The sequence below is a fragment of the Schistocerca serialis genome, chromosome 2 (assembly GCF_023864345.2).
Source record: "Schistocerca serialis cubense isolate TAMUIC-IGC-003099 chromosome 2, iqSchSeri2.2, whole genome shotgun sequence".
Lineage (NCBI taxonomy): Eukaryota > Metazoa > Arthropoda > Insecta > Orthoptera > Acrididae > Schistocerca > Schistocerca serialis.
In genome coordinates, this window is record NC_064639.1 from 862,237,945 (window position 1) to 862,263,790 (window position 25,846).

Here is a 25,846-nt window from a genome sequence, read left to right on the forward strand (position 1 = left end):
AAATCACGCCATGGAGTATGACCGCACGAGGATTCTGGCACAGACGTCGAGATACTGGGACAGCGTTGTTAGAGAGGCCATCGAAATTCGCACCAATGACGACCTCATAAACCGTGACTGTGGCTATAATCTTAGCAAGGCTTGGGAACCAGCGATTGGGTTAATCAAGAGTAAATCGAGCAAACGTATAGTTGTGACGACCACGGCGGACAGAGCCATCACACCGACGTCATCTCAGACGCCGTCGCAATCTGTTCCACCGCGCGACCGTGGCGCGGGGCGCGGACGGCGGAGGGAGCGCGCCGCGGGCGAAGGTTATTTAAATCGGCCGCCGCCGCGACCGAACGCAGTTCCCTCTGAGCAGCCATAGCGTACGGATCTCCGTGCCGGCACGTTCACAGGAGCTCAGTCCGTCAGTTCACCTGTTGATGGCGAGTGCCCGTTGGACACTATAGACCGGCAGCATACCCGTGGATATTTTGATTATCAAATACGCCGGGAGAAACTCAAGAATCACATTCTCAACATTGTAAATAATGACCTTTTGCTGTCTGTTGCTGAAGAAAGAGGTGAACCAATTGTGAGTTACTCCCCGTTTTCCATAATGGTCCAATTTATGGAGCAATGTTTTGTGATCAACAGAATCAAACACCTTACTTAAATCAAAAAATATGGCTAGCATTAGAAACCTTTTGTTTAACTCATCCATTATCTCATAGATAAAAGAGAATATGGCATATTCTTTTGTTCAACGACCTCTAAAGCCGACCTGTACTTTTGACAGCAAATTGTGTGACATAAAATTATCCATTATCCTTATATACACAGCCTTTTCAATAACCTTAGCAAACACTGATGGCATAGAAACAGATCTAAAATCGTATACATTATCCCTTTCTCCCTTTTTATAACGCGGCTTTACTACTGAGTACTTTAATCGTTCAGGAAACTGAGCATTCCTAAAGGAAAAATTACAAATATGGCTAAATACGGGGCTAACATGTGCAGCACAGTACTTTATTATTCTGCTAGGCACTCCATCATAACCATGAGAGTCCTTAGTCTTCAAGGACTTAATTATTGACTCAATCTCCCCCTTGTCTATATCACAGAGGAGTATTCAGATATCAATCTCGGAAAGGCATTTGCCAAGAAAGTTGTATGATTCCCTGTAGAATCTTAATTTTTATTTAATTGAGCAGCAATGCTCAGAAAATGATTGTTAAATACTGCACATATACCTGATTTATCAGTAACAGAAATATTTTTACTACGAAGTTACTTGATATCGTCGATCTTGTGCTGCTGACCAGATACTTCCTTCACAACAGACCATATGGTTTTAACTTTATCCTGTGAAGTAGCTATTCTATTTGCATACCACATACTCTTTGACTTACTAATAACATTTTTAAGCACCTTAGAATACTGTTTGTAATGTTTGTAATGGGCTACTGTAGTGTGATTGTGGCTACTTCTAACATTTTGATATAATTCCCACTTTGTTCTACATGATATTCTTATTCCTCTAGTCAGGCACACAGTTAAACATCCTGCCACTCTTGTTCCTTGACAAAGTTTAAAAAACTCGCTATTGCCGTCGGATCAAATTTGCTACATAGTTTGTAATTACATGCGACATTTGTTTGAGTACAAAAGCCTTTTAGTGTTAAAATTTGTGCACCATGGTCTGAAAGGCCTGTAACACTACCGCCCTAATCGGACGTAGGTTAGCTATATAAAGCCTGTACTGTAATAAGTTCACGGGCTTCACCTTATAAATAAGGATTTTAGTACATTAGTTGACCGCGTGTACCTAATAGAAGCAAGATCGGACTTATCTTCAGTCAATAACTACAGTGAAGCATCAAGCAAATGTAAAGTATAATTGCTCTTTCGCATGGACAAGAAGTACACACAGTAGATACTACCTATAATTAACAATTCGGTCGCCAGCCTACTTAGGCAATTAGTGAGTTTTTCCTTGTACAAGTGGGTGCATGTACAAGCATAGTAACACGTAGTAATGATGCGTTATATGGCAAAGTTTGGAACACGAAAAATCCACTGAACTAAAGTTTTCTCTTTTTGGTACTAATTTGGACGAGCTACATTTACACAACACCCCACAGCAATGATTACTACGAACTACATTTTGTATGTTGAGCAGACTGAAATCGGGCATAGATTGCCCTAGCGTCGACAATCTTAAAAGTACACACACAATATCACTATGAATAATGGAAAAACACTAATACATTTAGGATTAATATAGAATTTAGCTTTACTGGTTAAATTTGATCAGTACACATCAAGGTTTGAACGAATAGACAAGAGCAAAAAGGGGGGGGGCCCTGAAACTGTTATAGTCGTTATACTGAAACTGTTAAGTACTGAAGGCAAATTAACACTCAAAATTACCAACCTATGGATAACTATTCTCTTGTCTTACTTCTGAATAATTTAACTGTCATTATTTCTGTCTCAAATTAATTAAATAACATCGCTAACTCAATTAAAAAAAAAAAACTCTTTTGTTCTTTACCAACATTTGCAACAACACACAGAACTTTAGATCCCTTTTTGGCATAGATTAATCTGCTGATAATTCTCATTAACTTTAACATTAAACTTTCAGTTTAGGATACTCGGATTGCACAATACGAGGTAAGGATCCTGTCTAGGTCAGTGATCAGGATAAGTCATGGCTAAAGCAATTCTGGTAAAAGTCACATTATTATTGAACCGTTAGAAACAGTTTCGACACTGGTCCACACAGATACACTTCTAAAGATGAAATAAATGTTTGACCTGTGCAAGTCGGTGCGGCGGATGGCGGGCAGCGAGATAGCGAGCAGCACGGCACACATACAAGCACGGCTAAAGCTCACACAACATCGGCACTTTCCATCTTCTTAGCGTCGCAATTTTTCCAATTTTGTGCCTCAGAATATAGCCATGCCAAGTAGTCGTCGGAATCGGTCCATCCGAGGCTCAATGGAATCCACTTTTCCTGGGTAGCCTCCTCGGTACAATACGTGTACTTCCGACTGTTGCTCGCCTCCGACTGTTATTGTGCCCGTTGTGCCGAACCGCGCCCAGTGTGCGTTTTCCCGCCTCGCCTACCTCCACCTTTTCCCGCTCCCCTACAGGTAGGGTATTCACCACAGGTTTTCTACTACACATATCCTAATGCATTACCTACGTATGGACCAAGTGTATAAATTACAATTTTCACATCTTACAATAGTTTTAACATTAAATACACTTTCCTTTGATTACCACATTATTTGAAATCTAACATAAATAATAATATTCGTTTCAAAAGTTACTCACAGTTTCTTTAACATGACACGAAAAGAATCGAAAAAGAAATTCAACACATTGCTATTATTAATTTATCTAAATTCATAAAGAAAAAAATTATTATACGTATAATTGTCGTTACAGGCCATTCACCCTTTTACTAACAGAATGCCCATCTAGTAATGAAGAATGATTAAAAATATTGTATACCGCTGTGCTACTGTTACACTGCACCCTAGTTGGAAAAAACACAGTCTGCATCTGATCATACGAATTTAGGAGATCTACCAACATTCTTTTTCTTGCACCATCATGCAAAGAATTTACAGTGAAGTCACCACATATAACTAATTTCTGGTACTTGCTACAAAGTGAATCAAGAACCATCTGTAGCTTGAGCAGAAATGCTCTGAAGTCAGAGTAAGTGGACCTATAAACAACAACAATTAAAAGTTTAGTTTCACTAAATTTAATTGCCCCTACACAACATTCAAATATCTGTTCAGTGCAGTGCCGTGATACGTCTACGGACTCAAATAGCATACTGTTTTTTATATACATAGCCACTCCTCCACCCCACAAGAAACTCCTTGAAAATCAGGCAGCTAATATATATCCTGGTAAAGAAAGCCTCTGAATTGTCAAATTATTTAAGTAGTGCTCTGACATACAAATGATTTCAGAGTCAACATCTATTAGTAGTTCACTTACTTTATCTCTAATGCCTCTAATATTTTGATGAAATGTGCCAATTCCTTCACTACTCAGTAGCCTATTTTTCACGTTATTGAATGCATCCTTGGAATCCCTTGTGCAGACCCACGGTTCATTCATTTTCAACAGCTGCGTTAAAGAGACAACATTGAGTCCTAGATCTGGGAAAATTTTTCGATAAAATCCAAATAATCATACCATTTCTTTCTCACTTATTACTTGACTCAAAAATCTTATTTACTTCTTCAGAGTTTCTTATTTTGTTAAGTTTACTTTCATTACGCCCTAATCTATTGCCTGCTCTACCTCTTCTATTGAATCACAATGTTCTTCCCCATATCAGCTGGTCAGAAGAATGTCTTCTACGTGGACCGTAATTTTATAGGAAAGCGCTCCTCCTAATACATGGTCCATGGCTCTGGTGAACAGAGAAACAGAAATATTGAAGCCAAAGAGGACTACACAAACTAATAACCCTGTACCTCATATAAAAATGCTGTGTATTTTCTAGCGTACCTCTCCGGAGGAATATTGTGATGTGCATAAGTTACATGTAGTGAGAATAAGAACTTAACTCCACTCAAACATTTCAATAGTTCTTCCTTATTTCCTGGCATATCACTCTATGTCACTATAATTTCATCCTTTTTTCGAGAGTCAGTGACAAGCCTCACACTTTTATTTTTCTTTGCAGCTAAAAGCAGTTTTTTTTATCATTATTGCTTCGACTCCATACAGTGGCTCCCAATCCTAGAATCTTTTGTTTCTAGCTCCTTACTGTCATCTGATTAGTCACCAGTACTGGATGTAGCAAAACCTTCTACGTTTAACCAGAATATTTTCCACAGCCACACTTTTACTGACGTATGACCCAGACTCTAAAACACTGACAGGCTGCTCTATATTTCGCTTAACTTCTTTTAGCCATTCAGTATCCGCTGAGGTGGCAGAACTCATGGGATAGCGACATGTACATATAAAGATGGCGGTAGTATCACGAATACAAGGTATGAAAAGGCAGTTCATTGGTGGGGCTGTCATTTGCACTTACGTCATTCATGTGAAAAGTTATTCGACGTCATTATATATTTCCATTTCATATCTCACCAGTCCACCTAACTTTCAACATCGTTCTGCGGCATCACATTTAAAACGTTTCGATTGACTTCTTTTCCCGTTTTTCCACAGTACATTATTTCCTTTCATACAATTCTGTGCTCCAAATGTATATTCTTAAAACTTTCTTCCTTAAATTAAGGCTGATGTGGTCAGGAACGCCATCTTTGCGTGCCTAGTTTGCTGCCTATGTCCTCATTGCTTCGTCTGGCGTGCCTTTATTTGCTTCCACGGTAGCAGAGTTCCTTAATTTCGTCCACTTTCTGGGCCCTAATTTTGGTGTTTTTTTCTGATCTCATTTCAGTTACTCCTCATCACTCTCGTCCTTCTGAAGTATACTCTCAATTTCAGTTCTGTGCTAAGTGAGTGTTGCTTCCATGCAGTATGCCGTATAATTCTCCCATGCTTCCACAGAGTCTGGAAGTGTCGCCAGTGAACCTGATAGCTGATACTCTTTCGCCCTCAATTTTAATTCTACTCCTAGAGCCATGCCGTTTCCGTCATTGTTCTTCGATTTAGGTTGAACAGAAAGGGAGAACTACTTCATCTCTTTCTTAAACCCGTTTTAATCTGAGTACTTGGTTCTTGGCCATCCATTTACTCTTTTTTCGGTTTAGCTTACTCTTAATTTCATCAGAATTTTGAACTTCTTGCATTATTTTACATTGTCGGGCAGTTTTTCTAGGTCTAACAATCATATGACGTGGTCGTCATTTCTCTTAAGTTTTGCTTCAATTAAAAAGTGCGACGTCAGAAATACTCTTCTGCTGCCCTTACCTTCATTTGCCTTCACTTACGCAAATAATCATTAAAATTGCAGGGTGCTCTCACAGAAAGAAGGAGTACCCCACTGTTAAATCTCTCCATAAAAAGGATGACTTCACAGGTGTCAATAAATACCACCAATTGTCACTCTCAACATCTCCTTCTCAAATTTTTGAGAAGGTAATATATTTCAAGGTTGTCATTAACATGTGTAATACTGGGGTACTTTGCTAGTCACACTCTGGAATTCGGAAGTGCCATTATAGTGAGTAAGCTGTTGATAAATTTTCTGAGCACATAAAGAAATTTAAATGATGAAATATTAGCAACTGGAAACACCTATGACTTATCAAACGCTTCCAAATGTCATGGCAATCTATTAAAGAAGTTGAGTGTTTAAGGAACATATTGTTCAGCGAATGCCTAGTTTAGATCTTATTTTAAAAAACTGTATGCAAAGAGTCACTCCACGCTGACCGAATAATATAAGGAGTGACCTCTCCATGGACTACCACCTTAACGTTGGTGGGGAGGTTTGCGTGTCTCAGTGATCCACTGAGCTAAGCTGGCGGGAGCTACTCTCCTGGTTGGGTCACCCATGCCAGACGGATTAGTTCGTGAGATTCCAGGCAAGGCGTATTCCCCAAGGGACTCCCGTCTTGGGTGTATGTGGGCGGTAACCACATGGAACCTTAGCTAAGGCTGGCACTACTTCACTTACTTGTGTCAGGTTCTTCTGTTTTCTTTCCTATGGGCCTTCCATGGCCAACTCTTGGTTCTTCCGACACCAGCGGTATTTGGTTTCGAGGTCCAAGGGTGTCTTTCACTTTTCCCTCTACTATCCTGCCCTCGACCCAACGGCGGAGCGAGCGGAAGAAGGATCTTTTATCTCCCAGGCTCTCAACGATCGTGGAGACGGAAGAGGTCATCCCAGATGGACTGGCTGAAAAGGCACCGCTCAGCCGTCATTAAGCTCGCGGCAGTCCGTTGCAGTTCTGGTACCGGAAGTCACATGTCTCATACATATGTTCCGTGATGAACTGTCACAGAATCATAGAGTGTGGGTCACTTCCTCGCAAGCTGTAATCCTCCTTCAAAAAAACCACACAAATGGCAATTTCTCCAGACATTTTCTTTACAATGTCGATGGGGTAAGGACGGTGGTAGCAGGCTTTGAGTGAGGCTGAAAGCTACTAGTCTGGACCTGCACATTGGCGGCAGGTGTGTGATTGTCGCCTCTCTGAGAACCCGTGCGACTACTCGGGGATTCGGTCCTGCATCTGCGACTGGGGAGGCCTATTTAGGACGACCGCTGTCCACTCTGAATGGGGAAGGCCCTAGAAAATGTGGGCTAAACATCGGAACTCACACTTGAACCGGACTGGAAATCTACACCCAGAAGATCACTCCCTATATTGCAGACGAAAACCAAAGAAGAATGAAATGATAATGACAATAGGAACATGGAATGTCAAGACCCTACTGGACGTGAACAATGACAGGCAAGAAAGAAGAACCGCTCTTATCAGCCATGAATTTGCTAGGCTAGATATAGATTTAGCTGCCTTGAGTGAGACTAGACTAACAGGTGAAGGACATATCAGTGAGGCAAGTTCAGGGTACACCATCTTCTGGAAAGGGAAGGATCAGGAGAGCCACGCAGCCACGGTGTAGGACTTGCTGTAAAAACAAAAATAGTGAATGCACATCGACTTACACCTGTTTCAATTAAAGAAAGGCTCATCACTCTTAGAATACCCCTTGGTTCAGACAGCTTCATCACCTTCGTCTTTGCATATTCTCCTACTTTAGATAGCGATGAAGATTCGAAGAATCAGTTCCAACACCAGTCGAACATTACTCTCTCTAAGATACCTGGTAAAGATAATTAATCCTACTGGGGGACTTCAACAGCAGAGTGAGAAAGGACAATCGTTTTTGGAGAGACATGATGGGTAAACAAGGGGTCGGAAACTGCAATGCAAATGGGCTATTACTTCTTGGTCTATGTGCTGAGCACGAGTTCTTCATCAGCAATACGCAATTCCGCTCGCCTAACCGCTATAAGACCACATGGATACACCTACGCTCCAAACAATGGCATCTTATGGACTATGTCATCCCTCGATAGCGTGACAAGAAGGGCATTCTCATCACAAAAACAGCTCGAAATATCGATGATTGCTGGACTGATCATAAACTCTTAGTTAGCCATCTGAGGCTACCAAAGTACCGCAAGCTACGATCTCGCTTCTAAAACCCACAGCGCAGAAAATTCAGCATCAATAACCTGCAGAACAAAGACGTTCGCTCACACTTCCAAGACGAGCTGTCAGAACAACTCTATAAATCTACAGCAATCACAGATGATGTCGAACAATAGGCAGCATTAAAGAACATCATCAAAGAGACTGCAGCGATGACAGGAACCTGCGTGGCTTCTATACTGGAATTAAAGAGCTTTATGGATCCATCCACTCCTCATCAGGAAACTGAAAGCTGCTGACAACACCACCATGCTCACTGAAAGTCAGGACATCTTAAATCGTTGGAAAGAGCACTTAGCTCACTGCTTAACCGCACTTCTACTGCCACTGGAGACCTTCTCAAACATGTCCTACAGCATCCTCCACAACCCTGAATGGTTGATCCTCCAACTTTTCAAGAATTCAGCAAGGCACTCGATAGTATGAAACCAGGAAAAGCTCGTGGGCCTGACAACATCCCGTTGGAACTTATTCAGGGTGGCGGCTTGCCTCTTAAAACTAGGCTCTTCTCACTCATACTATTAGTGTGGGAAACCCTCAAGATACCAGCCGACATGAAGAATTCCACAATTGTCACTATCTTCAATAAAGGCAATAGAAGCATCTGTGGTAACTACTGGATTACCCTTGCTCTCTGTCGCTGGTAAAATTTTTGCCAGTATCCTTCCTAATCGCCTTCAGAACCTTTCAGAGACTGTGCTTCCTGAGTCTCAATGCGGGTTTCGCCCATCAAGAGGGACGATTGACGTGATTTTCTGTGCACAACAACTGCAGAAGAAGTGCAGATACCAACAAAAGCCTTTACTATTGTTTTTTTACGGTCTAGAAAAGGCCTTTGATACAGTTCCCAGAGAAGCCATGTGGATGGTCTTAAAATGTTTCGGCAGCTCTGAACGTTTTGTTGGCCTGATTAAAGCTCTCCATGAAGACATCACTGGATATTTCATCTGTCAGAATGAAACGTCTAATGAATTCCCAATAACGACTGGCCTCAAACAAACATGCGTTCTTGCACCAGCATTATTTGCCTTGTACGTGGCAGCTACGCTTTATGAGACATCTGTGAACAACGCTGGGATACAACTAAAGTACGGGATGGATGGAGGATTATTTAACCAGTCCAGACTCCATTCAGAAAAATTCACAAGTACCACTCGCGTAGCAGAGCTGCAGTATGCGAATGACAATGTCTTTCCAGCTCATTCACCTGCAGAGATGGCGCAGTCTGTTAATTGTTTCAGCAGAAGATTTGGTCTTTCCATCAATATTCAAAAGACAAAGGTGCTCGCACAGCCAGCTCCTGGCTCGTCCCTTTCCGATTTCAGCATATCTATTTCTGATACACCCTTGGAACAAGTGGCCCATATCCTTTATCTAGGAAGCCTATTGTCATCTAATTGCTCATCTGAAAAAGACGTGGAGAATAGAATACGTGCTGCCCACGTAGCATTCGGTCGTCTCAGATAACGAGTCTTCCTGAATAAAGACCTAACACTATACTCCAAATTGATGATGTATAAAACATTTGCCATCTCAGCGCTGCTCTATGGTTGCGAAACCTCGACATTAGACCTTCGCGATCTGAAGAAACTAGAACGCTTCAACCAACAGAACCTGAGATACATCATGAAATATCGAATACCACCGTTCTTGAGAAAGCGAAAATGAATAGTATAGAAGCTTTCATTATTGGGCACCAACTAAGATGGTTTGGGCATGTGCAGCAGATGAGAGCTGACAAACTTCCATGTCAAATGATGTACAGTGAAGTCAGCACAGGTAAAATGTCGCGAGATGCCCCTCTTAAACGCTAGAAGGATCAGTATAAGAAAAATCTATAAACCTTGATCATCGCTCCGAGTAACCAGTCCACCATTTTCACGGCTCAACCGTGACAAAGGAAATCTCAGGAGGGAGATGAAAACTCGGATAAGAGTATCAGCCGACGACGACGACCCCATATCACCTACAGGGGGAGAAATACAAAGGGAATCCACAGGTTCGATCACCAGCCCACTACTCTTCTTGCTCTGCGAGTGTTATTGATCTGTCACTTTATTTGGATCAGGAGAAAGAATTAGTCCTATTTGCAAATGATACAAGTATTATTGTGAAACTGAGCGAAGAAGAACCAACAGAAAAAATAGTAAATAATGTTTCTATGAAGGTTACTAAATGGCTTTGCACTAACAGGCAAGCGTTAAATTTCGAAAACTCGGTTCATCGAGATTTCTACCTCCAAAAATACCCCACCTCTTTTTACCATAGTAAACCAAAACGAATACCAAACAGGCTAGAAAATTGAAGGTTTTTCTGTGTGCGTATTGATGAAAACTTAAACTGGAAAAACCATGTAGCAGACCTGCAAAAATTTTCACGTTTGGCTACTTTTTCCATTAGAATCACTGTCAACTTTTGGAATACCAAAGTCAATAAGTTAACATATTTTGCATATTTCCGTTCATTGATATTTTATGAGGTGATATTGTGAGGTAACTCTTTGCTTAGGTAAGAAGTGTTGTGTAGAAGAAAGTAATTAGAATTAAGTAGAGTTCACACACATCTTGCAGGTATCTTTTAAAGCAGCGGCGAGTGTTAACTGCAGCCTCGCAGTAAATTTCTTCACATAGGAAGTTTGTTATCAACAATCCATCTAAGGTTGAGAATAATATTAGAAGAAAAAGAGATGCGCGTTACCCTTTAATAAATCAAGCTTCAGCACAAAAAGGGGTGAAATATGGAGCTACATAACGCTTTGCCAGTCTATACATGGAAACAAAATGTCTAACACATGGGAGTAGCGATTAAAATGTAAATTAAACATGTTTCCCCTTGACTACTGCTTCTGTACCAAAGAGGGAAATGAAATTTAAAGTGCAATCCTATAGCCATACAACTGCTACTGTTTTTATTTTATTTGGAAGATGTGTATAAGTGTCCTCCGTTTGTTCTGTTGACACATAGCTCATCATGACGTTTGTCTTGAATCTGATCTATGAAACAAGTACTGTAACTAACTAATCAAGTTTTCTAATGCCAAACTGGCTGTGACATAAGAGGTCCTATGTTCACTTCCATTCTTCTGTGTATTATTCTTGTGTGAAGTTTGAATGAATGGGTTGTTAGGCTGTCTGTGCAATAATTCTAGCATTTATTTGCCGTTGGTATCTTTAGAATTGCATTGATGATATTTTTCTGAACGTCTGATGGTATGTCTCCAGTCTCATACATTCTACACACTAACTTTAATAGTTGTTTAGTTTTGCGTTTCTCGCTCTGCGTTTAACAGTGGGATTCCTCGTGTAGTTGCAATCTTGACTCCTTTGCTTTTAATCTTACAAGAGGTTATTTTGATTTTTCTGTATGATGCAACTGTCCATCCGAGGACTAATGCTTCATGTTTTTCCTGCTGTCATTTCCCCTTAGCTTCCAGACACTTCCATTTATTTCACTCTGAAGGACTTACACTGCTCTATTCCTTTCTTCTCCTGAGCATTTATGTACTTCCTTCTTTCCCTGATCAACTGAAGCATTTTTTTCTGTTACTCAAGGTTTCTCCTCAGTTACCTTCCTTGTTCCTATTCAAACTCCGTGATTGTTGTTTCTAGAGACGTCTATTTCTCTTCTACGTATCTGCATATTGTGGTACTCGTTATCGCAGTATCTTCAGACTTAGAGAACTTCAAACACTCATAATAATGCTTAAGTACACACTTATTTTAATGCTGATTCTTCCTTAAACTTAAGCCTACGTTTCGTCGTTACTAAGTTCTGGTCTCAGTCTGTGTTTGCTCTTGGATACACCGTACAGTAGCATATCTGAATCTGGAATCTGTTTCTCACTATGCTGTCTGTACTTCGGCTGGTATCTCTCTATGTCCTCTGTGTCCCTATGTCTTTTCCAGGAACACAACCTCCTCTTCTGAGTTTTAAACAGTATTTTCGCTATTACTAAGGGAAGTTTACTTCAGAAATCTACGTCTTTCCACTCTTCTATTTCTACTACTTACCCCATACTCTCTCATAACTTTGTCTTCAGTTCCTTCCTCTACCAAAGTGCACCAATCATCCTACATCCGCAGCTCGTGGTCGTGCGGTAGCGTTTTCGCTTCCCGCGGCCGGGTTCCCGGGTTCCCGGGTTCGATTCCCGGCGGGGTCAGGGATTTTCCCTGCCTCGTGATGACTGGGTGTTGTGTGCTGACCTTAGGTTTAAGTAGTTCTAATTTCTAGCGGACTGATGACCATAGATGTTAGGGCCCATAGTGCTCAGAGCCATTTGAACCATCCTACATTATTAGACAACCATCTGAGCCACCGGTACCTTTTAAATTCCATCATATACTTTCTCCATCTCTGTGTCTCCTGTTTGTGACATTGGCGTTTGTACCTGCACGAGTACTGTTCGCGATGGTTTCCTGTATACTCTAATGAGAATAATCCCCAGGATTTTTCACAGTTACTCATTCTCTGGCCTGCTTTCCTACTCATAGCAAATGCTACTCGAGTTACACCTTTTTCTACTGTTTTTGATATTACCTTACATTCGTCTGACCAGAAATCATTAACTTCTTTCATTTCACATTACTGGCCATCTCTTTATCTGTATTGCGCTTCTGCAAATACATTTTCTAATTTTCTATCTTTTATACCGTATTCATACTTCTGACATCCCGGGCTCAAGATCTTAGAATGTTACCTTCTCGATTGTTATTCAGCATTGTCTTCTGCATCCTAATGCTGTTGTTCATTGCTCAGTCTTCTAAGGGCAGTTTCCCATCCGAAGGACAAGAGGATTCCCTCAAATACTGCAAGCTCCTCTGCCCACTTTGACGAGGCTGGTGATAGAACGAGGGTGACCCTTTATGCAAGAAACCTTCAGTCCCCATTGCTAATGGTTTTTACCCAAACCTTAAAACGTGGCCGAAATGGAACTTGGACCCACGATATTTTTGGTTAACAGTCAAAGACGCTGTCACAGTGGACGACACTGGGATACACTTTAAGATGTCCTCAAGAAGTACAGTCCATCCATGCACGTAGCTTATAAAACCCATATTTGACCAGTGACGTAATATAGTAATGCTGCTTCTGTCTGGGACCCATACCAAATAGGACAGATAGACAAAATGGAGAAGATCGATAGGAGAGCAGTGTGTTTTCTCACAGGTTGTCTTAGAAAGTGGGAAAGAACTGTGGATATTCTCAGACAGCTCCAGTGGCCTATGTTACAGTAGAGACTTTGTGCAGCATGCAGTCAAGACTCCGCAGCTGTATTTTTCTATAAATGTCAACAATTATACTTCTTCGTCTTATGTATACCTCACAGAACAACCATGAAAACAAAATCAAAGAGGTTCGAGATAATATCGAGGTTTTCCAGTCGATTCTCCAGTGCACGAGCCAGAAAGAGGAACAGGAAGGGAGAAGGGGATGAAGTAATGCAACTGTCTAAAAATCGGAAAAAATGGTATGTTATAAGCATTTTTAAATATCTTTAATGTTTCAACAATTTTCAGGGTCGTCAGTTTGACAAGAATGGCAACCTGGTGGACTGGTGGGACCCTGTGACCCGCGACAAGTTCCTCAAGAAAGCTGAGTGCTTGATCTCACAGTATGGGAACTATACCGAAGAGCAAACAGGCTTACATGTGAGTATTACTTTTGCTGTTTCCTCCTACTTCCTTCATTCTCTAAAAATCTTACTATCCATCGTCTTTTCAGGGAAGAAATAGCCATACTGCTCTCATTCTTGAAATAAATTTTGTAAATCTTAGTTGCCCCTGTTTGACGAATTGGCATTGTGATGAAAATTCAGATAATGTTGCACTTTTGACTAATCACCATTCTGATGAATGTACATCTAAAGTGAGACAGCAAAGAGTCCCATTTCGCTAATAACAATTTTGGTGAGGATGCAGTAGGACCCTGATTTGTGTGCCCCATTTGACAAATCATTTCAATGAAAATGGATTTCACTTGGCACAGCTGGCTACTCCATTGTATTAACTACATTTTGATGAAGATGGACCTCATCTGGCACATCTGACTACTTTCATTAGACTAATTGCCATACAAATGAAGATATATGTCATCTGGCACAGCCGAGTGCTTCATTTAGCCAGTGAGCTTGACTTGCAGCATTGACTGGCACAGTTTGACTAATCACCATCTGGTAACGACACATTTTATGTACCACAAATGATTGTCTCATTTGATTAATGATTTTAATGAATCTGGATTTCATCTGACACATTCGATTCCCAATCTGGACTTAACACCATGAATGTGCAACTTACCTAGCGTATTTGACTATCTCTTTTAGGTAATCACCATTCTGGCGGAGATGTACCTTATCTTCCACAGCTGACTTCGCAATTTGACTAATCATTACAGTGAGAAGTAATTTTAACTGGCACATCTGTTTGCCCTACTTGATCAACTACCATTCAGAAGAAGTGGCACATTTCACTAATACCATTCGACTAATCACCTTCCTGATGAAGGTGCTTCTCATTTAGGTCATGTGATAGCCCCCATTTCACTGACTTCCATGTGGTGAGTATGAATTTTTTTGTGTTGCATTGACTGCACCATTTCACAGACAACTTTGGGGAAGATCATTGTGACTTGGCTCATTTGTCTGCACTATTTGACTAATCTCCACTTCAATGAAGATGTATTTTACCCACCCTCTAGCTGACCAATATGATTAATCACTACACTTGCGGTGATGCATTTCATCTAACATGATTCATTCTCTCCATTTAAGTAATCCTTGTGCTGATGAAGCTGGATCTCATATGAGACATTCTACTTTATGAATCTCAAATGATGTGGCTATTGTACATCCTGTAGTACTGCAGCATTTAACTGAGTAACAGTCCGTTCTTAAATATACGAGGCGAACGTCAGTAAAACGACAAACAGCAGGGACAGAATCCTGACTGGAAATTGAGGAGAAAAGGTGAGGTCACGTGAACAGATGTCTGGAAATGGACGGTGTGCGTGCAATGACACAAGGTCTCACAGTACACAGTACAGAGCTGCATACTCGAGGATTATCTGTAGCCCACAGATGATGATTGCGCGGCCAAATGATGCTAGTTCTCGTAAGGTTGGTTCGTCGGTAACGAGGACTGATGACAGAAATTCCATAATTGGGATGGTCTAGTGGAAAAAACACCGACAATATCCTTCCTGTAGAGGGAAATGCATCATTGCACTTGTTGCGGGGGATAAGGACAGTGGCGGTTGTCATGCAGTATATACATAATAGTACTATGGTTTACAGCTTGTTGCCAGGGGTTTATCTCAATATTCTGTAGAACCCTGTCGTGCAAATCTAGTTTATGCACACTCTGCCCGTTCGCCACACGTTCGTCTGTGTGAAAGGACATATGATCACACAAACGCTCAAAAGGGGCTTTAAATGTTGTGTGATATTGTTGGTGTCTATGAGGTACTTGGTTCAGTATAGCTGTGCTGTTTCTCGACCATTTCCATCTACTTGGCGATACCCGGACACCACCTCTGCTTGTTTCCCACATAAATATGGCACCATTCTGCTGCTTGCAGAACGCTGCGTCAGTCCACAGCCTGCAACACACAAGGTGGTCAGAAGAACTGCCATTCGTCAGCACCCTCCACCGTTGCTACGTTGCATTTATGGACACATGTTCATAGGACATTTTTGCTCCATTTATAGTCAGGAATCCGTCTCTGCAGTTAGCAGCTTGCATTAAGATTCACCCTGCGACTGCAGAGACGGATTCCTGACTGGAAAAAATATATACACTGAAAAGCTGAAGAAACTGCAAAACCTGCCTCATATTATGTAGGTCCCCGACGAGCACGCAGAAGTGCCGAAACACGATGTGGCAGGGACTCGACTAATGTCTGAAGTAGTGCTGGAGGGAGTTGACACCATGAATTCTGCAGACTTGTCCGTAAGATTACGGTGGGGTGGAGAGCTCTTCTGAACAGCACATCGCAAGGCATCCCAGATATGCTCAATAATGTTCATGTGTGGGGAGTCTGGTGGCCAGCGGAAGTGTTTTATCTCAGAATAATGTTCCTGGAGACAGTCTGCAGGTATTCTGGACGTGTGGGGTCTCGCATTGAACTGTTGGAATGCTCAATGGACACGAGTGGATGCAGATGATCAGACAGGATGCTTACGTACGTGTCACCTGTCAGAGTCGTATCAAGAAGTATCAGAGGTCCCATATCACGCCAACTAAACACGCTCCACAACAATACAGAACCTCCACCTGCTTGAATAGTCCCCTGCTGACATGCAGGGTCATTGGATTCGTGAGGTTGTCTCCATACCCGTACACGTCCATCCGCTCGATTCAATACGAGACGAGACTCGTCCGACCCGGCAACATGTTTCCAGTCATCAACAGTCCAATGTAAATTTTGACGGGCCGAGGCGAGGCGTGAACTATGTGTCGTAGAGTCATCAAGGGTACACGAGTGGGTCTTCGGTTCCGAAAGCCCATATCGATGGTGTTCGGTTGAATGGTTCACCCGATGACACTTGTTGATGGCCAAGTACTGAAATCTGTAGCAGTTTCCCGAAGGGTTGCACTTCTGTCACGTTGAACGATTCTATTCAGTTCTCGTGGTCCTGTTCATGCACGATCTTTTTCCGGCCGCAGCGATGTCGGAGACTTGATGTATTGCCGGATTCCTGATATTCACGGTACAGTTGTGAAATGGTCGCACGGGAAAATCCCCATTTCATCGCTACCTCGGAGACGCTGTGTCCCATCGCTCATGCGCTAACTAAACCACGACGTTCAGTCTCACGTAATTCTTGACACCCTGCCATTGTAGCAGCAGTAACCGATTGAGCAACAGTCTCAGACACTTGTTGGCTTCAATAGGCTTTGCCGACCGCAGTGCCGTATTCTGCCTGTTTACATATCTCTGAGTATGCATACCTATACCAGTTTCTTTGGCGCATCGAGAGATGAGGAGCAGGAGCAGCTGACACACGTGACGTGACGCTTTGCTTGCAGCTGAACGGGGTCAACACGCTGGAGCGGAACACTGCGGACAACGGCGGCCTTGTGCTGGCGTACGGCGCCTACCTCGCGCTGGAGCGCCGCAGCGGCCGCCCGGAGGCGCGCCTGCCCGCGCTGTCCGGACTCTCCCCGCGGCAGATGTTTTGGGTGTCTGCCGCACAGAACTGGTGCTGCAAGTCAGTATAGGGTACCCCGACCTCAAACTCACTCTGCGTGTACTGTGTCTCTTTTAGTTAGACAGCACTGGCGCTGTGGGGCAACGAAATGTGGAGTCACTCCACATGCTTAAAGCAGCTTCAGTAGCTAGCGAGGATGCAGCAAGCTATCTTAGGTGGAGGGTCGTCAACAGAAGTAGAACTAGTCTGAGATATGCTCCAGGGGACTGTGTTGGGACCCATTCAGTTCGTGTTGTATATTAGTGACGTTGTGACATTAATAGTAAACTCAATCTTTGCAAGCATAATGCCATTATCAATAATGCAGTACTGCCAGAAAGCAGCTTCATGCATCAGTCCCATAAGGACACACAAAATAAGATTAGACTGAATGCAGTGTTGACAGAACCGTTTAAGCTGTCATTCTATTCAATTCTGTACACAATCGAAACGTGAATGGAACGGAAAGTAACCCTAACTCATGGTATGGTGTGTATGTACTCTCTGCCACACTCATCACAGTGCATTACAGAGTATTGGCGTACAATAATGAGTTACTGATAAACACCGCCGCGGTTTCAGAGGACGCCTGCATGAAAACTACCAGGCGCAGGGAAACAGACACGTTTCAGTGGACAGGTGCTCAATATGAGCATCATTTACGATGCAGATAACTTCAGTATATGCCTGAAGTTAGTTCGAGTCCCTTACACGAATTGTACTCGATGGCGCGACAGGACCTTGTTCTGGAAATCTCTTCAGTGGGTTGCCTGTCTGTAGGTGCGAACTAACTTAATGCGACAACATGAAGTGGATAAATTATCTACCTGTTCTGATATACCTGCTCTATGGCACCTTCTACAAGTCAAAACTTGGCAAAGATGCTCTATCTAACGTTACGCGTCATTTTCCCGTGTGTCTTGCAGTTTTCTCACAGTCATTCACAGAAGATACTTAATAATAACTGTGTATATCGTACCACGGTGGGTGGTGAATATTTCACACAGAGACCAATGGTCCATTAAGCAAGTCGGTTCAGGGTCTGTAGGCTGTGGACGTTATTCAGAGATGAAATGAATAGGCTTGCACAGGATACATTAGTGTGGAGAGTTCCAACAGACCAGTCCTTAGACTGCTGTGTGCATGTGTGTTTTCATGGTATTTATGTATGTTCACCAGCGTGTCTGTGTTTTTGTGCAATACACATTTTTTGCCTTTGAATTCATAAGTACGAGCAGTGTGAATTTACGCTTGTGTAATGTATGTACGCCATCTACGAGCTCGTACGCTAATGGAATAGCTGTTTTGTTATGCAGAGTGACAGTATTCAAAAAATATTTATATATAAATGAATTTAGTTGTGTAAATATCTTTTTAACAAAAGTTATAGTTAAATTCCTCTTAATTAATGAAGTTGTAGCTTAATTTTAATTTTTTTTGCCTGTACTTGGCGTATCACGTCTCTCACTTAAAGAGTGGTAACTCACATCCCAAATTAGGAGTAAGAAAACACTAATAAAAGAAAATAAGTGACAGTGTCCTCTTCGTTCCGTTCACAGGTACCGTACTAAGACGATGATAGAGTTCATCACCACTGGAGTTCACTCCCCAGACAACTTCCGAGTACTGGGTCCACTCAGCAACCGGCCCGAGTTTGCCGAGGACTTTGCATGTCCTCTCGGCTCCCGCATGAACCCGCTGGAGAAGTGCCAGGTGTGGTGAAGAGTCCAGCAGAGGTGCCGGACTGTCGGAAGCCTGATGCTGACAACCGGCTGGAGCCGCTGCCAGCCACACACGAATAACAACAGAGCGAGAGGAAATCTATTGGCTCACACCCCAGCTGCAGAACTGTCTGTGGGGCCTTCACTGTGTGGGGCCTGTGAGATAGCAGACTCGAAAGAGAGGAGCAGCTGCACTGAAATAGGATCGTCCAGATCCTATGGTTTCAGCACACGCTCAATCGAATTTCCGTCTGTGTGTGTCTGCGTGTTTGCACCATAATTACCTGCTCCTGTTTGGAGTAGATAAATAAACCTGTGTGCAGAAGCCATTAGTTTTATCCTAAGTGTTAATCAATTATTGTAGCTACTGCAGTCTATCTTACTAATACTCCACATTCATCTAGTGGAATTATATCAGTGGAAAAACTACACCAATAACAATGTGTTGTCACACATATGGTTTAATGACCGCCATCTTCAGGTGAGACGCTGCTGCTCCTGAGAACAGTTGAAAACTAGTGCTAAACCCGCAAATGTCGTCCCCGAACTCTACACGAGGCACGCATCGCCCACCACAAGCGATGCTCTCAAGACCGGACTTGTGGCGCCACCCTTAGTGTAACACTGGCGCCAAAAATACGTTGCACTCGAAGACGAACCTCAAACTCTCAAGCCGATCACACCAAAGAACATTGTGTTTCGATGCTGGATATCACAGCGTTCCACATCCCGCTAAGAGAAAACCTTTGTTTCAATTAATGAAATTTTCTGTTGACCATAAAATATCAGGGTATCTCAGTATTCTTCCTAAATCTTTCATTTCAACAATTCTCTACTCTCCTTAACTGTGCAAATCGACCGGCCGATGTAAGCTTTCCCCAAATGACCCAGAATTTTGGGTTTGCCAGGATTTCAAAGTCCTAAATCATCCTTTATAAAGCTGAGTAGTGCCCTAATCTTGATAGGTAGGCGGAACACATTCATAATATGAGATTTCCTTAAAGTGAAATCTATGTCGAAGCATACTGAATATGTGCCACACATCTGTCTTTCTCCTCATGCATCTCCAGGGATGGCTCAAACTGCATAGCCTGATGAACCTTCTTCTCAGCTTTTATTTAAACACAGCCGTCAAATGCTGCAAATTCCTAGGTGAAAACTGGTGACTCGAAAACGCCGTATGCTCTGCGTACTAGAGTTTTAAGGACGCCACGGCGTTGGTACGGATGGTGGAAGTGTCATTTTATTCAGATAGCGATCAGAATTTGTCGATTTATGATAAACGCTACGTGACAGAGTACCATCATGTTTTCGGTTAAACCCACACGTCCAAAAAATCGATGCTTCCCGTCACCTTCAAACTCCGTTTTAAATTTAATGCTGGGAGGTAGACTGAAGACAAATCATCTAAGAACATCGTGTCTTTGGGGCAAGACGATAAAGATATCGTCAACGTACCTCAAGATGTGCACTGGTTGCAAAGCTGAAGTCCCCTATGCCGTATCCTTGAAGTATTCCATAAATAAATTTTGACCTATAGAAGATTAAGGACTACCTGTAGCAACCCTGTCATTCTGAACAGTACCATTTAATGAAAAACATGTCGATGTCAACACATGACTACAAAGCTGCACTAATTGCTCATCGAGTGTTCCCTAATCACACTCTAGCACTCTTCCAAAGTGACATATGTGAATAGAGCTACCACATGGAAATTTATAAGTAAATCCTAAATGTCTATGGGTGGTTTCGAGGATAGGACAATGAGCTTTGCAACAAATGTGCTCGAGGAGACAGTATGATAGTTAATTTTTGGACTAGCCCCACGGACGTGATGCTGTAACCGATTTATGGACAATTCAACTGTCTCCATACAAGAACTAAATAGGTCATGGAGCCCGGAACTGACGAGAAGGTATCGTTTTGGGACATACTCGTTTACAAAAATCATGGTTATACTCTGGGACATAGTGTCTACTAAAAACCGACGAATACTGATAGTTAACTGCATACAAAGAATTTCCACCCATCGTACCAATGCCATAGCGTGTTTAGAACTCTAGTACGCAGAGCGTATATTATTTCCGACACAGACAGTCTAACACAAGAAGTTTGAGACTTGTGGCTGTGTAAAGGAAAATGTGTACCGTGAGATGCAAATATGGTGTCTGGACCACCGCCAGAAATGCCTGCAGCGGAGCGTAGATCTGTGGGCTTTGTTCCTTTGTGATGCAAGTATAGGCTATCCTTTAACACTGAAATAATTTTGAGGAGATTTTACATTAAGTGTGTGTACCGTCCACCCGTCAAGGTTAGGGCACTGCTTGACTCTATTAAGGATGATTTGAGACTTAGTAGGTATTGCACACACAAAATTCTGTGTGAATGGGGAAAGCTTACGTAGACCTGTGTATTTTTGCTGTTCCGGATATGTGCAAAGAAAATCGCCGTCACAAGGGGATCAACAGCTGGAGAAGTCGACAGTAGCGGAAAGTTATTTAAACCAGATACATGGGATGAAATTCAACGATACGTTTTTGGGAACAGTGTTTGTAAGGATTTGGTTGAGTCTATGTTCACAGACAATTTGATCAATGGTGACAAGGGATTTTGTCTTAGCAGGAAGTGGAACCCTGTTTTACCTAGCATCAAAACACAGAGATCTTAGGTTCCACCGGCCCGAGAGTTTAAGAATACTACTGCACTGCCATATACGAATGGCGTCGGAGTGGTACTAGGGGCGGCATAAAGAGCCAGTCAGGGGGGTAAGCAACTGTGGTGCATGACGCATGCGCTGTGTATAAGTCCGGCCTCAGGATTAGTTTTCACTGAGACTCAGCAGCTGCTTTCCTGAAAATGAGAGACAGTGGGTCCACAAAATATTGAGTCAAGTCGATTTTGAGAGCCGGCAGCGAAAACCAAGGATAGTACCAGTGTGTGAAATTTCCATAGGCATTTATTTTCTCTGCATGTGTTATTCGAGCATTTCACCAGAGAGCAGACAGAATTATATATCAATAAATGACAGTTTTTGCTACCTTTCATATGCAATGAACAAAAAAGCTTACACCGTATACCATCTCAGTTTTTCGGTACTATGTGTATGAATTATGTGGGGAGGCTGCGCAACAATTATGAGATTACAGATATATCAGTCACTCTCCAGGTATGTGGCAGGAGGACTTGTGTGAAAATTTAAGTACGAGACGTTCATTCTTCAGGAAGGTGAAAACTGTCCAGTTAGGAATTTTGCCATATTCGAGAGTAGCTAATGCATCATGAAGACGCTGGAATATTTTTAAATGTGTGATGTAATCAGTATTGCCTGTAATTAGTGAGGGATTTGATCATACCATATATTCCCATCTGCTGGTCTCGTTGAAGATAATCCTCAGAAGGCATAACCATATTTTCACTTCGTTAATGGAATGTCACTTGTCACTGGGGCTGATGTGTTAGATACGCTTCATGAATAGACAGAAAACTTCGTCGTGCTGTCCACGACTATCATTATTATCTAGGCAAGATAAGGCATTTGTACAAAAGCCCAGTAATATCATATTTAATTATCAGCCATAAACTTCAGGACCATGTTATGTCATTAAAGTACTTAATGGTGATACTAGCAGTAGGTATGAAGGGGGACAAAATCATGATACCAGTAACGGGGTTGTCAAATGGAAAACTGTGATTTACTGTGACAGTTCTGCTGATGAGTAATGTATTGGTAATGGACAGCACATGTAAGACACTATTGCGTCCATGTCTGGAGTACTCCTTATCTCGCAGGTATGACGGCATATGTCAAGAGATATCGGGAGACATGTTTCCAGAATCATAATATACTAGCAACCTCTATAGAGAAGTGCAACAGAGAACTTCGAAGAAATTACATAATATATTATCTAGGCGTATCATCTGCTTTTTGGATTTGTCAACTACACGGCAGAAGTTAAGAAGCCTTAACGTATTTAGCAAATGGTTCCCATTTCTGTTCATAAGCCCTAAGTTCATATTTGCACTACTAAATATTGTGTAATCTTTGAGTACCAAGAGGACTGGTTCCTCCAGCAGTTCCACAAACAAATATCTTTGTAATTCAGGTGGTAGTTTACCGAAACAATATAATTTACTATTTCGGCAACGTTGCAGGTGCAGCTTCAAATTTTGCATTAACGATCTTTGATTTTTGACATAGGCAGATAGCCATCATGTTAAGCACTTGTTCTACTGTAGCTGGTTGCCAGTCATAATGATATGGCTACTTGAATTTAGTTCTTCATGGCTAGACCAGTGCTCATTTACTGAAAGCATACTGTGGTTTAAGTATTCCAGCCAATGTTCAAGTTTATTGATTAGTAGTTGAGAGACTCTATATCAGTATTCAAGAAACCTACATTATGTAGTGTTCTATTAGTGAAACGAATTTCTTGAAACTCAGGTTACGAACACTTCTTCTTCTCCTTTTTCCTTTTTAAGTAAGTAGGGCATTTTCATCCTGTTTGTTATCTTCAGATCCAGTTTTTTCCTTGAAACTCTTTGCTTCTGATTGGTCCCTTTTCCTTGGCTAACTGATTTGTTGAAGAGTAATTATGCAGAGGGAGTTCACTCTTTTGGTCTGTGAACAAAGAATTCTCACGCCGTACCTGTGGATCTGTGGACGGAGTGAGCTGCGATCTTATTTCTGGTCCCCCCCTCTTGTGCTCCTTGGTTCCAGCCTGTAGTTCAAGTACTGCTGTCGCTGGTGCTGGTGGTGCTTCTCCTGATAGTATTGTTGGTATTTCCATTACTGATGCAGTGGCCTCACCGTTTTATGAAGTTAACATAAAATTGCGCACATAATTTCAATAATTTGTTTTATTTTAGAGCTTAGGAACATTCTACCACGAATACGTAAAAGCATACCGAGCCTTGTGAATCATTTCCTTTGCACTAATTCCATGTCTAGAAAGTGTGTTTCCCCATGATTAACATATTTTAAGAAATTGCCAGTTGGCCTTAATAGTTTTTAGAGGGATGACTGTGTGAAGTTGTATTTGTGCAGTGTTCCTGTAACTATAATGGTGTGTAAAACCTTACTATGATGTGACACTGCCAAGTTACGTGGCTCGATGAAACTTGGTCCGTACGTAAAAAGGATTGCTACGGTATAGTACACAAAGTAACTGCAAGAATTACGGAATAAGACGATTAGAACTGACTCCTTTGATTATAAAAAAAATAATTACACTAACGCCAGTACAATTTATGATTGTGCCCTGGATAATACAAATGGGGGAAACGGTTCTTAATAGAGTGTATGATCACCACAGACAGCAATGCGTGCTCTACAATGTGCCCCATTCTGGTCATAAGGTCGATAGGTGGTAAGGGGATTCCTTTCCGTCACCAGCACAAAACTGCTGGATGGTCATCTGTATATGTGTACGTGCTGCTACAATATGTCTCCCCAATGAATCTCTATAGTAATTGAAGAGTTTTAAGTCGGCAGAATGGACAGATTAGAGGGAAGGGGGAGATGGACAGAGATAGGAGTGGGATGATATGGGCTGAAGGAAGGGGGCAGGAAGACATGCCCTGAGGGTGGTTGCTTGCACAGGAGATGGACAAGCAGAAAGGGGGGGGGAGGAGGAGGTGTACACACAGAGGTGAGGGGATGAGGTGGACAGTGAGACAGTGGGTGAAATAAAAAAACTGAACAATACAGTTTCTTCTCCACAAACTGGGCCTAAGTGAAAAAGTAAATGAGTGTGTATCTGTCACACTGCTAAGCATTCGTTTGGACCCTCAACTGAAATGGGATGCACACATGCACCTGTTGTGAATTAAACTATCACATATGATTTAGATGCTACACAAATTAAAATGGTGTGTCACTAAGGGACGGCTTGAGTCTTCATTTTATGCTTTCTTCCACTCTCACTTAAATTAAGGGCATATCCTGTCTGGCAACTCAAATGATGTGAAAACAGTGTATATGCGGAGACAAGAGTAGTAACAACAGTAATTACAGAGAGTCGTTGCAGCCACATTTTAAAGAATTAAAAATATTAACAAGAATAATATAGACTTAGAATGTGCTAGATAAATTAAGTCCAAAAATAGCTTCAAACATACCGGCATAAATCTATATACTCGAAATAATGTACTCTTGTCAGTGAGATATCTACCGTACAATTTCTTTGAGAGGTATGTAGAGGATCTATTAACCGACAACTGTGTTTATGAAGTAGATGCATGCTATACTAGTGTGGATTCCTAACGAAACATTTAATCTTTAATGGAAAATATAAATGTAATTACTACTGTAATAGGTTATTATGGTAGACATATCAAAATCCATATTATGTAGATGAATAAATATGAATACACATACATGGATTACTGCTACTTACATATTTCTTATCAAAATACTTTTCATTCTGCATGTAGCTATGATATTCTTCTGGTGTGTAGGTGAGCTACACTGTTCTATCTACATGTGGCAGAGTGTGTGCTTTTGAATTCGTAAGGGACCAAACTACTGAGGTCATCGGTCCCTAGACTTACAAACTACTTACACTAAATTATGCTAAAAACAACACACACACCCATGCCCATGGGCTGTCAGAGTATTGGTTAATTTTATTCATGCCGTTTGTGTGATTTTTTTTCTATTTCGGTTAATGTACTGATGCAGATCAGGATACATATGACGACGCAGTCTTTAAACACGCAATAGAGCTTTTATAACAGGACCCGCCACGGCCTGGCAAACGGCACTCTTGCAC

The 25,846-nt window shown here is 41.8% G+C and overlaps 1 protein-coding gene across 1 annotated transcript in view; it reads left to right on the forward strand.

The window, feature by feature from the left end:
* LOC126458165 (neprilysin-2-like) overlaps positions 1–24,285 on the forward strand; it is a 206,197-nt gene extending 181,912 nt beyond the window's left edge. Inside the window, exons 13-15 of the mRNA XM_050095033.1 lie at positions 13,685–13,816; positions 17,195–17,376; positions 18,915–24,285. Coding sequence (XP_049950990.1) covers positions 13,685–13,816; positions 17,195–17,376; positions 18,915–19,077 — 477 coding nt within the window. The 3' untranslated portion in view covers positions 19,078–24,285. The remainder of the gene's footprint in view (positions 1–13,684; positions 13,817–17,194; positions 17,377–18,914) is intronic.
* The last annotated feature ends 1,561 nt before the right edge of the window (positions 24,286–25,846 follow it).